At 42.5% G+C, this 17,452-nt stretch overlaps 1 protein-coding gene across 2 annotated transcripts in view; it reads right to left on the bottom strand.

Moving 5' to 3' along the window:
- Nucleotides 1-937: 937 nt before the first annotated feature.
- The window catches only part of AFF3 (ALF transcription elongation factor 3), a 574,404-nt gene continuing 557,889 nt past the window's right edge, over nucleotides 938-17,452 (bottom strand). For both annotated transcript variants that reach the window (XM_060309207.1, XM_060309208.1), the window contains 6 exons: nucleotides 15,301-15,437; nucleotides 10,208-10,279; nucleotides 8,081-8,174; nucleotides 5,693-5,742; nucleotides 5,332-5,555; nucleotides 938-2,490 (listed from right to left, as the gene is read on the bottom strand). In XM_060309207.1, coding sequence (XP_060165190.1) covers nucleotides 2,369-2,490; nucleotides 5,332-5,555; nucleotides 5,693-5,742; nucleotides 8,081-8,174; nucleotides 10,208-10,279; nucleotides 15,301-15,437 — 699 coding nt within the window. In that variant the 3' untranslated portion in view covers nucleotides 938-2,368. The remainder of the gene's footprint in view (nucleotides 2,491-5,331; nucleotides 5,556-5,692; nucleotides 5,743-8,080; nucleotides 8,175-10,207; nucleotides 10,280-15,300; nucleotides 15,438-17,452) is intronic.

Raw genomic sequence — 17,452 nt, 5'->3', positions numbered from 1 at the left:
TTTCTACTTTGAACAAAGCTAACTAAAAGAAACCAGCAACAATCAGAAGATGCTTCCTTATCAAAAGCATCAATGCCAAAGCAAGGAGAAAACACTGCCATCACTGCCCCCAACATGCTCTACCAATGAAACAAAAGACACTGAGAACGGCGTGCTGTGACGGCCCCCAAATGACCAGCTTCACGTTTTGCTGGAAACGCGGCTCACCGAGTGCTGATGTGAGGCTGCCTGCACAACTAGCCAGAGGTCACCTGTGTGTTTAAATGGGTTTCACAGGTGAGCACATCACGTGAACACCACCACGAGGCCTGAGACTGAAAGGTGGGGAAGACCAGAAAAGCACCCCAGGCATGCACCATGGACCCTGGGGGCCATCCCTTTTTGTGAGAGTCTGAACATTTCATCAGAATTCAGCAGGAGTGAGTACAACTAAGCCTCAGTCTTCCAGAAAAAAAAAAAAAAAATTCAAAATGTCTTAAGTGAGACTCCAGTGGGATTGGGAACTCTAGCAACAATTAGTGAAAGGAATGTCAGAAGCACCTCAGTTGCATAAATGTAAAAAAGAAGTACTGTTCATATTTCCAGATGCTTGAAGGCCAACGCCAAATGCAAATTGCACAAAGCCTTCACTTGTTCATTTAAATGAATTTCAAATCACCAAAGCTACTCAATCATTTGTAAGGTTTTAAATCAGTGCTTAGAGCTAGGGGATGACAGCAATCTTATTTCCCACCTACAGATCAGGCTGACAAAGACATTAACATTGCAACCAAACCAATAAGACCATCAGTATCTGTTATAAACGTTTTGTGTTCCCATCACCTTGAAAAATGGATTGTTCCACATATCACATAACCTTTCTCAGGCCGTCTTGGGGCAATTTTGTCAAGTGAGAGGCCTCAAGGTCATCGTTTTTGTTTTTAAAGTATAGGAAGTGTATCCTCTTTTCCAGGAGTTTTTCTTTTTTTTTTTAACCAATATTTTTATATCCAAATATATTTAAGAAGAAGAAGACCAAATCTAGGGTATGACGAGAGACAATAAAAGAAATACGTTTCAGACAAAAACTGTAAACAAAGATGTCAAAAAAACTAAAATGTAAACTTAATTAAAAGAAAAAAAAAGAAAAGGATCAAGGGCGAGACGGAAACATACCAGACTGGTCGTTGCTACCCCAGACAGGACTGCGATCCTTGCAGGAATAACTTATTCTGTAGAGTAAGCAGCTTGCTAATCAAAGCCTGAAACACATCGCCCAGATCAAAATGCATTCAAGGCCCGCAGTGGCACTTCCTCCAAGAGTGAGAGGATTAGATAGACTCATGATAGCAAATAGTTTTTGGCCTGAGAAGCAACAGATACAGACCCGAGTGAATGGACGTCCTAGGTAATATCCTCATCTGGCCAAGAAAACTGGTAAGAAAGCTATCATGGAAAGAAAACACTTGAAAAATATCGGCCGACAGACACCACGTGGCTCCACAGCCCCTGGGTCACAGTGGCAGGAAGAAGAAACACATGTGCCGGGCGGGCTCCTGGCGTGTGCAGGAGATTTCAGTTACTCACTGAGCCCCCCAAAAGCAGTGGCTGCTGCTTTCATGTTGGTGAATTTTCAAAGACACTGAAGTTTTACCAAATCTCAGTGTCATGGTCATACTATTTTGCGGGGCAGGGCAGGGAAGGCCCGTGGGAGTCAATTCACTTGCTTTCTAACACGTTTAGTTGACAGTAAAGTTGGCTGGAGGGGGCAGGTACTAGACAAAAGGCAGGGTATTTGGTAACATGCAATCTAGTAAACGTCCACAAAAATAACTGACTTATTTTCATTATTCAATTACCCATGAATACACACAGTCAAAAAAATAATAACTGGGGGAGAGTATATTAATACTGAAAGTAATCAAAAGTATAAGAACTAAGATGATCTTAAGTGGCAGTCAAAAAGCTTTTGGTGTGCTGTATTGCACCTGGTTCACTAACCCATGAGATTTTCGTTGAATGTTCTAAGAAGTCATGGTTTAGTTTTGAACTAGAAAGTGTGTGTGTGTGTGTGTGTGTGTGTGTGTGTGTAAGCGTGTTTTCTCTAATCAGAAACGTCTGATCACTTTGTCTAGCCTGGGATTATGGAAACTAGACAAAGGAAACGTGTTCTAAAGAGCTGTGTATCTCACACACTTACACAGGCAGCTTTTCTACACCCACACATACAAACACACATGCCCTGGGAGAAAAGACCATTGTTCGATGCTGAGAAAATATTCACCGCCGTTTGAGAAATGCTGTGGCTGGGAACTTCAGGAGCACAGTGTCCAGAAATGTTGAGCCGTCCGTGAAGACAAGAGTGCCCTCCAGCCCGAAGGCAGGGCCCCTATGTCAGGTGGGTGCTGTTCCGCAGCCAGTGCAGGCCCTGCTGGGAGTACTGGACCAGGTGCTCCATGCTGCTGTGCAGGGTGACTGGCCCCATGAGCAGGTCCAGGTCATTGAAGAATTCTAGGGGACAGAGAGGGTCGTTAGAGGGACACGCACTTGGTCCTCGTTATAAATCAAGCCTTCTCTGTCCCATCACTTGACATGAGCTCAACCTAACAAAATTAAGCCCCCGAGAGCTCACCTATATCCCAATAATCCCTCAACTGGCGACTCCTAATTCAAACGAGTGACATTTACAATATTGAATTTAATGGATGCTGTGTGTTTTACATGTCAGTTTTCACTGTTCTGTAAGTACACTGATTTTAATAGATTTAACTCTTCATGTTTAAAATATATACATATATATAGACAGAGAGGAAAAATATGTATTTTACTGAAATAATTCTGAATAAACAAAGGAAACATGGCATGGCAAAACCAAACCAAACCAAACCAAACCCAAATGAAGGGCATTTGTTTAGCCAAAGAGCAAAGAAAATGTACTCTCTCAGGCTGCATTCTCCTTGTGCAGCTCTGTCATCCCTTACACTGTCCTCAGCTGTGCTATGTGCTGAGCCCCTGTCGGGGGAGGGTGGGAGTCCGATGGAGGAGGCTCCAGGCTCCTGGAGACAAATCAGAGGCGGGTTTTTCTTTCTTTTTTTTTTTTTAATTTTATATTTATTTATCTGGCTGCACCGTGCGGCATGCGGGATCTTAGTTCCCTGACCAGGGATTAAACCCGTGCCCCCTTACAGTGGAAGCACAGTCTTAACCGCTGGACCTCCAGGGAAGTCCCTCTCTCTCTTTTTTTTTTTTGAGCATCCAGCTTGTTTAAATTGTCTTTTATTTTTATTTTACTGAAGTATAGTTGATTTACAATGTCGTGTTAGTTTCAGGATTCAGTTATACATATTCAGTTATATATCTATTCTTTTTCAGATTCCTTCCCCTTATAGGTTACTACAAAATATTGAGTACAGTTAGTTCCCTGTGCTATACTGTAGGTCCTTGTTCACAGATGGGTTCTGAAACACCTCTACTGAGGTCACCTTCTAGTCCTTGGACATTCTCTGGGTTTGTCCTTTCCTTAAACATTTATTACTGCCAAGACACTACACTAGGTGTAGGAGGGCAGAGGCAGGGGGTACACTGAGATGAAGAATGTAGGCTCTGCCATCGCAGAGATCACGGTTTGGTGGCTCAGAGACACGAATCAATTCATGTGGCTGCCAGGCTGCCCTAACGGGACCACTGAACAGCACTCCTTGAAAGTAAGAAGCTGGGAGTATTCTTTCAAAGGTGCTCTTGTACGTGCTGAATGAGGTCCTGCTGGGGAGGCTCCGAGAAGGGCCGGGAGGACAGCGTGGCAGGAGGTCAGGAGGAGAACAGGGGAGGAGAGGCAGGTCTGGGGAAGCTGTGCGGACTTTGCACTCGATGTGCAACTCTGCTGAGGGACGGCTGGCAGCAGCTGGCAGTGCCATCTGGAGCCTGGCCTGCTCAGGCTTCTCCCAAACTGACCGCGGACATTTGTACATTTGTCCCTTCTGTTTCATCCACTTGTGACACATCCACCCCACTCCATCTCAGCCACTCAACTACTGTTTGCTTTTCAAAATCCTGTTCCGTGCCAGCTCCTTTGGCGAGCCTGCTGGGCTCAGCCCCTGGCACTGACCTCCTTGGCACCCCACTGGATTTTCAGGGTACATCACCGCCGCACTACTGTTATATCCTGTCTGGTTTCATTATCAATTTCACGTACTCAGGCCTATCTGTGCCACTGGTTCCTCATCTCATCATGGACATCCTGATCTTAGCCGCAGAGGCACATGTTACCATGGGAACAAAATTTGCATTTAATGGCTTGATAGTGAGCTCAGATTCACACTCTCACCCAGCACTGGAGAAAGAGTAGTAAATTGGTATAATCTTATGGGAGAAAGTTAATAATATACCAATACATATCTTAAAAGAATCTATACCTGTTGACCTCCACGTTCTACTTCTACAACGCCCTCCTATGACAGCAATTAGAAATATGAACAACGATTGACATGAGGATACTTATTGTAACGTTATTTGTAACAGTGGGAAAAAATTGGAAGTAACACAGATGTCCAACAACAGGGGAATGGTTTGAGAAATCATGATACTTATGATTGCATACCTCTGTTTTGAAAGTATTATAGAGTCATCATAAAAGGTGTTCCTGAATGAGTTAGTGACATGAGAAAATGCCTGACATAATGTAAAATGAAGAAAAGACAGGATGTAAAACTGTATATATACTATGATCTTATTTTGGTAAAAATCGTGCATATTTGGAGAAAACGAGAAGCAATTTCAAAAGGTTTTTTTTTTTCAATAGAATGTTAATAGTAGTTATTCCTTAGTGACAAGATTACAGATGATCAAAAAATTTTTTTCTCTATAGTTTTTCTGTACTTTACAATTTAGCCACGGTAAACATGCATTCCTTTTGTAATCAGTAAAAACAAACATTATTTAAAAAGAAATACAGCTTACCCATCCAACACGTTTTTTTTCAGTTGTAAGCAGCTATCACTTCAATAGCTAGCAACATTCATACTCATCAGTTAATTAATTCATCCAGTATTTCAGATCCCCAACTGTGTTCTAGGCACTATGCAGGTCTTAGGAATACAGAGTTGAATAAAATGTAATCCCTACCTTTAAGGAGCTCACTGTCCGAAGGAAAAAAACATGTGTGTGTGTTTATCTATATAATTTGTGTCTGTATCATTGGTACCTATATCATCTCTATCTCCATCTCTATCTCTGATCTTTCCCACAGTATAGACAGCTTCTACTATTTCTTCTTTGCCCGCTGATGCCCAAGGATCGGGGTGTCCCCCTGAGCTGTGGCTGAACTACGCACACGCTCCCCAGAGGCACACACACCTCTGTTCTCCTTGGCCAGGTTGTCCGCCATCTCCCAGTAGTCATAGCTGTGGAGAATGCTGTTGGTGATGCTGACGTGGTTGGCTGCCATCTGGTGGATACGCTGTGGGATGCTGACGATGGTTGATGGGGACAGGGCGTTCCCATTGGAGAGGCTCCCCTGAGATCCCACGGAGCTGGTGGGAGAGGGGTTGGGAGACATGGGGGATGGGGTGCCAGTGCTCCTGGAAGGGGAGAGCATAGGAAAACAGGTGGAGAGGTTGGTAGGGCAGCCCCTCAGGGCACTGTAAACAGAGGAGCACCTTACCCAGTGTCATGCAACACCTCATTTATCACCTTCACTTTGGAAAAATGAACTTACTTTCCACTGGCCCCCCATGGAGATGGGGCTTGGGCAGCTTTAGATGAATTCTGCAGGAAAATAAAAACATTGACAGTGAGTACCATCTGCTTGAGTTTAAACAGCCCACAACAACGTGTTCTCAGGTGACCGCTGAGACAAGTAATGGCTGACGCTGTAGATAAAATGCAGATTCACAGAAATTGGATCTGGGGAGTTTTTAATTACCAGGCTATTGGCTTCCTCTCTGCAAGATAGTGGGAGGCAGCTGCCCCCTCCCACTGACACAATGAGAATGTCTTATTTTTAAACGTAGGGCATATTTGCAGAAATTGTTGACATATATTTAATGCCTGAAAATATATGAGACATCAACTGTCACCATTTTTTTTTTTTTTTTTGCGGTACGCAGGCCTCTCACTGTTGTGGCCTCTCCCGTTGTGGAGCACAGGCTCCGGACGCACAGGCTCAGCGGCCATGGCTCACGGGCCCAGCCGCTCTGCGGCAAGTGGGATCTTCCCGGACCGGGGCACGAACCCGCGTCCCCTGCATCGGCAGGCGGACTCTCAACCACTGCGCCACCAGGGAAGCCCAACTGTTACCATTTTAACTTATGAAGATTAAAAGTATTTCTCTTAAAGGAAGTTGCTCTTGAATGTTTCTAAAAGAACAGATTAAAATGTATTATTTCCTTAACAACAGTGAATTCAAAAATTCTGATTTATTTAAAATTCTGATATAGGATATGTTGCATGAGCCAGTTGTTTGCATCAGGCATTTAAAAGACATTTTCGCCTTTGGCAAGGAAAGCTTCTCAGTGTACAGATAGATTCCCTCCCTGAGAGCCCAATAATGCTTTCTTGGACGTAAGTCTATGAGACTGTTAAGGAGAAAATGGACTTTATAATATTGAATTTTCCCTTCCAGAGACAAGAAAATAACCTCAGCCTGGTTCCCCAGAGACAAAGTGTTTCTTTTGGTTAAAAAGAACTTTAGGAAGTGGTGACTGATTTTTAGTTTTTAGTGGAGGTGTCATCAAAATGGTAAGAAATGGCCTTACATGTGGGAATTTGGCAAAATCACCTTCAGGCCTCTTCCCCTACCACTAAAGTCCTGTGACTATAAGAAAAACATGGGTGGGGACAAAGGCCTTTTATTCGGAGCCAGCTGTCCTGATAAAACTCATTTTTTTATGGACCAGTTATCACTGTTTCCTAAAGGTTTCCTAATCTCTGAACTTTAAGTAGTATTTAAATAGCCTTTGATTTAGGGTATCTACCAATACCTTCTGGGGGAAGCTCTGATATTTAATTTGTATTCTCTATCCGTTCTGTACAGTTTCATGGACTGCCTACAGACATTAAGAACATCTTGGATCCCTTAATAGTTCTGCTGTAACCTCTGTGGCTTACAGAGTTCAGATTCCTTCTCATTTCAAGCGTTTTGCTTGACTGTAATAACTCTCTTTAGTATTAGCGCTTAGATTCTAAATTTTTAAAAACTACTTATCTTGACCTTAGGCACCCAAAGTAAAGGGAAAGGCTTAGTGTCAGTACTTGTCATTATGACTGATGACCGTCAATGGACCAAGACAGTGGCTTAGCTCCTGGTCACTGCATGCATGACCAGGAAGGAGACAGTATGCTGGGTGGACATTGCCCACGGAATGCCCAGCACAGCCGGCTCATCAGAGATCATCTCCAAGAAGTGGAGGTTGGGGATTAAAGATCGAAAATGATGGCTGTGTATCTGACAAACAGCCGGTGGAGGTAGAAATGGCGTAATTTCTTGTTTCTACAGTCAAATGGGCAGTGAAGAGGCCCAGAAGTCTCAGATGAATTATTCACAACAGTACATCAGAGGTTTTCTGGTCTTTTTTCCCCCCTTTTTTCATTCTCCCAGTGAAAATGACTTCATTCCCTGAGATAGGTAAAAGTTAGCACGGTTTGCAATTCTATCCTTATACGTGCACATTGCTACTGTTCTAGTGCCTCTGGGTTCTAACAAGTCATTTCTTACCATTTAAAATAACACCTTTATGAAAAATTATATTAGCTACTGGAGATAGCTAAGAGGAAGTTCTAAGGAATTACTTCTCAGAGGAAGAAGCTCTAAGTGAACATGAGCAATTTATGTTAGCTATAAAGACGGATTTGCTAGGACACTGGGATAGGTAACGGGATCTTCTTTCTTTAGAGGCTATAAAAATACTTGGACACAGGCAGAGGGCTAAATTAGATGGGCTCTCAAGGCCATCCTCTGAGCCGTGAACACCACGAGTATGTCATAAATGGGGTTCGTGTGGATATCAGCTCCTGTATTATCCCCAAAGCAATGGATTCTACCTTGAAAATGTCCTTGACAGGGAGACAACTGGGTACAACATGTTGCCTGTTAGCCAGACAGTACCTTGAAATAGTCGATAAGTGCTTTTGAATACTTTACAGCGTGGTCCCTTTTGAGTCGAAACATCCGCCAGTACAGGAGAGCCAGGCATCGGTAACTGCAGCAGAGAAAGAGGAACAGCCCCCGAAAGTATGAGTGGGCCCTGTGCTAACAAGACTTAAAAACAATCTTGCTGTTCCAGGTGCACTCCAGGTCCATAGCACGGTAGGCATATGACCTTCCTATCTGTTCAATGTAACTCAAAATGTCAAGGAGTTACTCCACAAGTATATCACTTCCTATAAAGAAATACGAATAAAAGAAGAATATATATAACTAAAGAATATAAATATGAAGACAGAAAGCAGCTTTACTGCTTCTTTGTGGGGACTGAGGGGCTTGTCATTTCCTTCTTCCACCACTAGGAGACAGTCTCTCTCCATGAGAGGAGGGAGGAGGCTCTAGCGCACAGCTCTCACTGCTTGCTGGGTGAATTTCAGGGCACAACTACCTTATTCTGATTTGCCTTGACACCCTGGACTTCCGGCAGCGGCTTTGCTAAAAGAATAGCCAGCCCTTCCACCTGTTTTTATTCCCTTCACTACCACCGTACTGGACTATAATTAGTTCAAATAAAGTAATGGATATGAATGTATTTTATGAAAACCATACTGGGAGTAGTCACTATTTTATGTTACAGTTTATATATTTGTTATTTACATACTAGTATTCTATTTTATATAATGTTAACGAATCATTGTTAATTTATTAATCCTAATAAGGAACTTAAAGTTTGAAAAGAGCACAGAGAGCATTTCCTGCGCCATACCCACTTTTTTTTTTTAACATCTTTATTGGAGTATAATTGCTTTACAATGTTCTGTTAGTTTCTGCTGTATAACAAAGTGAATCAGCTATACTTATACATATATCCCCATATCTCCTCCCTCTCATGTCTCCCTCCCACCCTCCCTATCCCACCCCTCTAGGTGGTCACAAAGCGCTGAGCTGATCTCCCTGTGCTATGCGGCTGCTTCCAACTAGCTAGCTATTTTACATTTGGTAGCGTATATATGTCCATGCCTCTCTCTCACTTCGTCCCAGCTTCCCCTTCCCCCTCCCCGTGTCCTCACCATATCCACTTTTCCTTGGTGCTTTCCACTCCTAATTATTTGCTAACTCAGATCTGGTGTTGACATACTAGAATACCAACATACCAAATACAACTTAATAGTCTCTTAAAATTTTTTTTTCAATTTTAATTTTTCAATTTATTTTAATACAAGTTTTAAAGGTTACTTTCCATTTACAGCTATTACAAAATATTGGCTGTATTCCCTGTGTTGTACAATACACCCTTGACCAAGAGTCTCTTCTTAGCACACCAAACTCTAGAGGACGTGATGTTGCAAAACTAATGTTTTCTCTTTTGTGTATGTTGCTGTTGTTGCTGTTATATTATTTTGAGATTCGATTCTCCAACTTGCAGATCCGGTTCTAAAGTGGAGTATGAACCATCAGAGAAAAAGACACTTTGGCCCCCCGTCACAGGAGGAACCAACAGAGAGGTGTCCTGTGATTTGAGGCAGTACTAAGGCGATGTCGAGGGGAAAATTATTATTATTATCATTATAATCGTCATCATTATAGAAAAAAACCTATTACGTGTTGATTAACATTTAAATATTGCTTTTATTATCAAAGTGGGATGAACTGCTCCTCAGTTTAATGTGTTGAGAACTTGAATACATCATCTTGATTCAGTTCTACTAATCCCACATGTAAAGAGACAGATGAATTATCCTGATTGCCTCTAAAATGTTAAACACAAGAGATTACATTTGGCGCAATTCACATTCAAGTGATTAAAACACAGACTTACCTGATTTTAAGACACACACACACACACACACACACACACACACACAGAAAAATGGGTCCTTGTGTCACGGACCTGTTGGTTTTCAATCACTGTGAATTCACCTCATGCCTAGGACAGCAGGGTGCAGGCCCTCCCTGGCCACCATGAGAACTGCCTTTGGTTTGGTGTGTCAGAAGCGCTACGAAGCCATCGTGCATTTCAGCACCTGGTTTGCCACTGAAGATGTACGAGGCTGGGGAGGCTATTTTCATCTGATGTGATGCACTTACCATAATGCAGCCAGCTGTTTATCCTCTGGTGTGGCATTGGGGCCTGAGTGGGTTTTTAGTCTCATAGCATATCTTAAAAAAAAAAGGAAAGAAAAAAAATTAAAGCTTTCTTATTAACAACAGAACATCTTCTAGGATGGAAGTTCTCTCTGCCCAATACTTAGTTTTTCATAGTGCTTGCTGACAGTTCTTTCTTAGAAGCCAGCTGAGGCTGCCCCATTTTCTCTAATCATCACATGATTGTGATGTGACTAGAACAAAATGGCTTTTATGACCATCTAGCAACTTCCTGCCCTTTAACAATACAAGTCCAAACGCTACAGATGGTCAAGAGTGGTATCAGTTCAAGCATTATCCACGTATATGGTGACACACCCATTTTTACCAATTCTGATTTATGGCTGAGTGGCTGACAAGATGGGAGCAAAGGTCAATCCTTCCAGGCCAATCTCCAGAAAAATTTTTATTCCTTGTACTAGATGAATGCTTGCATTTATTCCTTTTTTATTGTTACGGAACTCTTACTTTGACAGTAGTATAACTGTCCTGGATGCATAACTAGTAGATTTTATGAACTTTATTCAATCTCACTTATTTCTCTGAACCAGAGGTCTATGGCTGTTCCTTTCTCCAATAATATACCAAGTTACTTGCAGACTCTTGGAGAGAGCTGAGGCGGTATATGGAATGGTCAGGGAGACCTGGGTTCAAGTCCTTACAGTCGTGAGAACTTAGACAAATTAACAGCTTTAAGCCTCCATTTCCTTATTTATAAAGTAAGATGAGTACTGCGGATCCCATAGCATTGCTGTAAGGATTAAGTGAGAGAGTGTTTGTAAAGTTCTTGGCATAGTGGGCTGGCTTATTGCAAATTGCTCAAGAAGTGATACTGTTATTACACTATCTCCACAGCATGCAGACTTGTAGTGTTTTTTTTTTTTAATTTATTTATTTTGGGCTGTGTTGGGTCTTCGTTGCAGTGCATGGGCTTCTCATCGCGGTGGCTTCTCTTGCTGCGGAGCACGGGCTCTAGGCGTGCGGGCTTCAGTAGTTGTGGCACGTGGGCTCAGTAGTTATGGCTTGCAGGTCTAGAGCGCAGGCTCAGTAGTTGTGGCACACGGGCTTAGTTGCTCTGCTGCATGTGGGATCTTCCCAGACCAGGGCTTGAAGCTGTGTCTCCTGCATTGGCAGGTGGATTCTTAATTACCACGCCACCACGGAAGTCCCTGGTAGTGTTTCTGAGTGTATCTCTTTGCTTAGTTTTCATAGTGGTTTCTCCGGGTATTACAAGATACATATGTGACTCATCACAATTTATTGGTATCAATATTTTCTACTTTGCTTGAAGAGTTGAAACCTTACTTCCATGTCACTGCTTTTAAATAACACTGTCTTGAGTATCACATGGTGGTATAACTTTTGTTTCAATCATCAGCTATGATTTATAAAACTCATGAGGAGGATAGTTTATTGCATGTACCCATAGTTCTGCTCTTATGTTGTTTTTCCTTCCCTCCTGTTGGTCCAAGATTCCTTCTTTTGTCACTTCCTTTCTGTTTGAGAAACTTCCTTTAGCCAACCTTTAAAGGTAGGTCTGTTAGAAACAAAGTCTTTTCGTTTTCCTTAGTCTGAGAATGTTTTTATTTCCTCTTTATTCCTGAAGAATGAAGTCTCACTGAATCTAGAGTTCACAGTTTGACAGTTTTTTTCTTTCAGCATTTAAAAAATGTTGTGCCACTCCCTTCCGGCTTCCGTGGTTCCAGATAAGAAGTCAGCTGTTATCTGAATTGGTGTCCCCCTACGGGTAATGTGTCATTCCTCTCTCATTGCTTTCAGGATTTTTTGTTTTCCTTTGTTTTTAGTTTTCAGAAATGTAGATTTTTTTTTTTTTTTTGCAGTACACGGGCCTCTCACTGCTGTGGCCTCTCCCGTTGAGGAGCACAGGCTCCAGACGCACAGGCTCAGCAGCCATGGCTCATGGGCCCAGCTGCTCCGCGGCATGTGGGATCTTCCCAGACCGGGACACGAACCCGTGTCCCCTGCATCGGCAGGCAGACTCTCAACCACTGTGCCACCAGGGAAGCCCAGAAATGTAGTTTTGATGTGTCTTGGCATGCATTGCTTTGGTTGTTTATGCTGTTTGGGTTTTTCTCCACTTCTTGAATCTGTAGGTTTATGTCTTTTGCCAAATTTAGCAAGTTTCAGCCATTACTTCTTCAAAATATCTTTCAGTTCCATTCTCTCCCTCTCCTTCTGGGACTCCAATATTGACATGGAGCTTCTACTGTCATTGTGCTTGAAGCTCTATCCACTTTTTTTTTTTCAGTCTGTTTTCTCTCTGTTGCTCCGATTGGGGGGTAAATTCTATTTTCTGTTCTCAAGTTCATTGATTCTATCCTCTGTCATCTCTACTCTACTACTGAGCCCCTCCAGTGAGATTTTTATTTGTTATATTTCTCAGTTCTTTAATTTCCATTTGGTTCTTTTTCAAAACAACTTCTATTTCTTTGATGAGACTTTCATTTTTTGTTTGTTTCGAGAGAATTTGTAATTTTTTGTTGAAGCATTTTTATGATGGCTGCTTTAAAATCCTTGTCAGATAATTCCAACATCTGATTCATCCTGGTTATTGGTGTCAACTGATCATCTTTTCTCATCTCAGTTGTGGTTTTCTTGTTTCTTGGTATGATGAATGAGTTTCTATTGTATCTTGGACATCTTGGCTATTATGTTAGGAGATACCTGGGTCCTGTTTAAATCTTTTCTTTTAAAAGGAAGTCACCCTGTTTTGGTTTAGCAGGCAAGTCATAATCTACTTCTGTGGGCTGTGGTTCCATGTACAATTTAATTTTCAGAGGTTTTGTGGTGCAATTTTGATCTGTGGTGGCAGGGTTCCACCCGTCAGTGTCCCCCAGTCACTTGGTGTCCTTTGGTGGAGAAAGGAATGCTCTTGCCTACTGGGACAAAGAGCACATCCTAAGCTGGGTACCTGTGGCACGATCCTCCTTGGGGGTGCTCCCAGCTCCCGAGTGTCTCTCAGTGGGGGAGGGGAATCTCAAACCTGGTGGGCAACATGCAGATTCAAGTGGTATATTAATGCTGTTTTCTAACTCAGATAAGAAAAACTCTTTTTTATCTTAGTTTTTGGAGTAGCTTAAGGGATTCTATTCAATCATCTAGAAAATGCATTGTGTTTTCCACCCACGCAAGGTCCCATCTCTGGTGTAGAGCGGGTGTGCACATCAGCACCTCCAGTTTATTTGACATCAGGCTTTTATCATTGTTTGGATTTATTTGTTTGTTTTTTAAAGTCTGAATGCCTTTAGGCAGGCTATGCAGTTCACCAGAGGCCCTGTGACTTGCTTATTTGTTCATTCCTCAAATATTCACTGAGTACATACTGTGTTCTAAGATCTTTTCCAGGGGGTATGACCACATACATGAACAGATCAAACAAAAACCAAAAACATCCCTCTGTTTGAGGCACTCACATTCTAGAACACATTATGGCTTTGTGCCTGTCCACTTCCACCCATATTCTTCCATGCCTTCCTGTGGGCATCTGAGTCTGTGCCTTATTCTGAGGAAGAAATGTGAGGGTCTAGGATCTCTTTTTTAAGTTTTTTTTTTTTTTTTTTTTTTACTATGGCAACTTCTTCTCTTCACTGCCCAAAATGCTGTACCACGTAAGAAAACGGCATGAAGGAGTCACCAATACATTGGTGTAATAGAAATATTTTATTTATTTATTTATTTATTTATTTATTTATTTTGTGTGTGTGTGTGTGTGTGTTTTTTTTTGTTTTTTTTTTTTGCGGTACGCGGGCCTCTCACCGTTGTGGCCTCTCCCGTTGCAGAGTACAGGCTCCAGACGCGCAGGCCCAGAGGCCATGGCTCACGGGCCCAGCCACTCCGCGGCATGTGGGATCTTCCCGGACCGGGGCACGAACCTGTGTCCCCTGCATCGGCTAGGCGGACTGTCAACCACTGTGCCACCAGGGAAGCCCAATAGAAATATTTTAATAAGAAAAATGCTTGGAGAGTGTTAACTTTCAAAACATTCTTGAGAAGTACTTTTTGAAGATGATGTGTTCTTGATACTGGGATGACAAAGTCAAAGGCTGTCATCCTTTCCTATTTCCTGAAGGAGAATAGTGTAAAATACCAAGGAGCAAACCTGGGCCAATGCATACCAAGAAGGTTAAATTTAGGATGACTAGAAATCTTCCATCTGGAATGGTGAGACATGGTAAACCACATTTACTCTTAGGTTGCCTAGAATTCCAGAATTAGAAAAGTCTCTTAAAGTTAGTTTTGGGAAGGATTATTTCACATAATGGGTATTAGACATTATCCCAAGCAGTTGAACCAGCTAAAGACATAAACCATATGACGAAGGTTCCCAGTAGTGTTAATGGATGAAATTCCTTTAATGGTTCATTAAAGAGACATTAAGGATGTGCCTTTCCATGTTGCCATCATGGAAGACAAAGAGTCTCCCACCCAAGTCCTTGCTGTGCACCAGTCAGAAACCCTGCTTCTGCGCATACTACAGGTCTTAACCCAGGCCGGGGGATGGCACTCACGTCCAAGTCTTAGACCAGAACAACGCCAGCACCTATTCAGATAGTGCGTCGTAGGATGGATTTCCTTTCCTAAAATCCCCTTGAATCTTCTTTCCTTTCATTAAATACTCCTGAATCATTTACTGATGAAGTTAGGATTTAGATTATATGAATCTGGATCAGGTTAAAAAAAAAAAAAAAAGCAGCATGGAGATGTAGTGAATTCAAATTCTGCCACTTCCCAGCTGGGTGAAGTAGACATCTCACATCTCCCTCAGATTCAGCTTCCTTTCTGCAGCCAGTGGGGTTAGAGGAGCCGCCGCCACCCCCGGCACTCACACAGAGAGCGAAGGAGGCAGCCTCTGCAAAAATGTCTTGCAAGATTGTCCACTCTTATTTGGGGGATGAACATTGGTTCTTGGTAGCTCACAGTGCAGGCTGACGTTCTTTTGTGTGTTCACAGCACTTATATACATTCTTCCCTCCACCCCCAACCCCTGCCCCCAAGCAAGAAAACGCAGCGCTTACCTGATGAGCTCAACTGTTTCTGAATACATTGTATAAGGAGATTTGGATTCCATTGGGCCCTGCTCCATTGCATTTCCACACTCAATGAATGACAAGGCTGCTTCAGCATAGTTCAGAGCCTTTCCAAACTTTTCCACCTGATCAAGAGAGTTAATACAGTGTCTTCCTTAAGAATAGTTTTTCAAACAGCATTGTCACATAATCTATACACTTTGAGAAACCCGACTTTGAAGTCCCAAACTCCTGTGAATGGAGCTGAGAGAAGAGAGAAATAGGGTAATATCTTCTCTAGGTATTTTCGCAAATTGCTACTTGCTACTGGTTTAGGGTAAGTGCGTAAATGGTTATACAGAATTATACCAAATCCACAACTGCCAATCAGAATTGTGCAGAACTTCACGGTTGCTTTAATTTCTGTTGCCCTCGTTCCAACTCCTAATGGTTTCTCAACTTCGCTCCTTGGTCCTCACTGCTGTGCTAAATATATATCTACGTTCATAGGCCTGACTCCATGCAATAGTTTTCACACTTTTGGGCTATACTCTCACTTTGATGGTTTAAGGCCTTCCTTATTATCTTTTACACTATTTGTGACATTTACATCTCCACGCCTTCCTTTCAGTATGTATTTTTTAGTTGTTTCGTTAGCAGTTAGAACGTCACCCTAAGCGGGAGGGTGAGGAGAGAAAGGGAGAGGAGGTAGAGCTCAAGGCATGATTTCAGCTTGAAGGACACAACGTTGAAAATTAATTAAAAAAAAGACCTTTTGGGATTATAGGAGGTCCCTAAATTTATGTTAATCTTTACCCGTATCAGTGAGGATAACCAGGAATCAGCTTTACGTTCTTAGGTTCTCATAAATCTAAACGCACACATCAGGTTCATGCATGGTTCCGTGTATTCTTCCCCTCGGTGGATTGTGACACATTCTAAATTTGAATTGCATCATCTCCGCAGTTTTCAAACATTCCTTCATCAATCAAAACAGAATTACACAGATACTCTTAACTACTGATCTAAGTCTTGCCTCTTAAAAAACCTCTCATTATTCATGACACCTCAGGAAAGGGAAATGTAGAGCAGAATTCTCCCGCATTAGCAAGTCAAAATTTTAAACGGCTTATGACCCTAAGAGGCTATAGAGCAATATTTCTTGGCAGTGCTTTCAGATTAAGGAAGTCATTTCTTTCAATAAGTATTTGCTGAAGCACCTGATTCTGTGTGGTCTGTACTTGACACACAAAAGCTCCTTCCAGGAACATATATTTGCAGGGAAAAAATGTGCACTCACAAGATAGCTCAAAGTGCAAGGTAGTCTGTGATTAACTAACCGAATGCAAAGCAAGGAGTCCCATGCCAGAGAGAGGGCAGGAAGGGAGCAAGTGATGGGGCTACAGGGAGGCTGGGGAGGAAACTGGGAAGGAACAGTATGATCTGGCTGAATTTGGGGAGGACACTGAAGGTGTGGGTGTGCGTGAGAGTGTGAGTGTGAGGCTCTGCAGGTGCAAAGACCTGCCAGCTGGCACGAGTCAGGTGTGCTTAGAGGCGGCAGGGGGCCAACATGGCTGGAGCAGAGTATCGCTGGGAAAGGCCAGGTTGGGCAAGATGACACTGACTGAGGAAGCCTGGTAAACACTGGATGATTCAGGCAGGAAATTTCATTCTGCTTTAGAATTCAATGTGACCACGCATCGGTTCCTTCGGGTGACCAGAACTCTGCATCAGACTGTGGGACTGTGACGACAGCAACTCTACCTCCCATTTCCCTTCTGTATTTTCTGACACCCCCTGGTTATTTCTCTGTACACCAGTGGACCTAGGCAGTTAGCTTCATATAAATGCATGCTTGGTGGGCAAAATCAGTAGCATTGGGGGGTGGGGTACAGTTATGGCTTAGGCATCTTCAACCCTGGAATAATACTCTGAAGGTCATTTGAAATGCCTTATTCGCCTCCAGCACCCTGATTTCACTTATGAGCACTGGAGGGGAGCAGAACTAGAATTACTGGATAGGAAAGACTCCCTTTGGATGAGCTCTTCTGACAGAACAACCACATGATCTCTTTTAGAAAAAACCAGAAGTGTTCTAACTCTTGCCTGAAGGCTTTAAGCTTTCTCAAATAAATTATCCAAGTCAGAAAAGTTACTCTCT

Source organism: Globicephala melas, chromosome 12 (genome assembly GCF_963455315.2).
Source record: "Globicephala melas chromosome 12, mGloMel1.2, whole genome shotgun sequence".
NCBI classification, from domain to species: domain Eukaryota; kingdom Metazoa; phylum Chordata; class Mammalia; order Artiodactyla; family Delphinidae; genus Globicephala; species Globicephala melas.
Note: the sequence above shows the minus strand (reverse complement) of the source record. Positions and strands in the feature narration are given on the sequence as shown.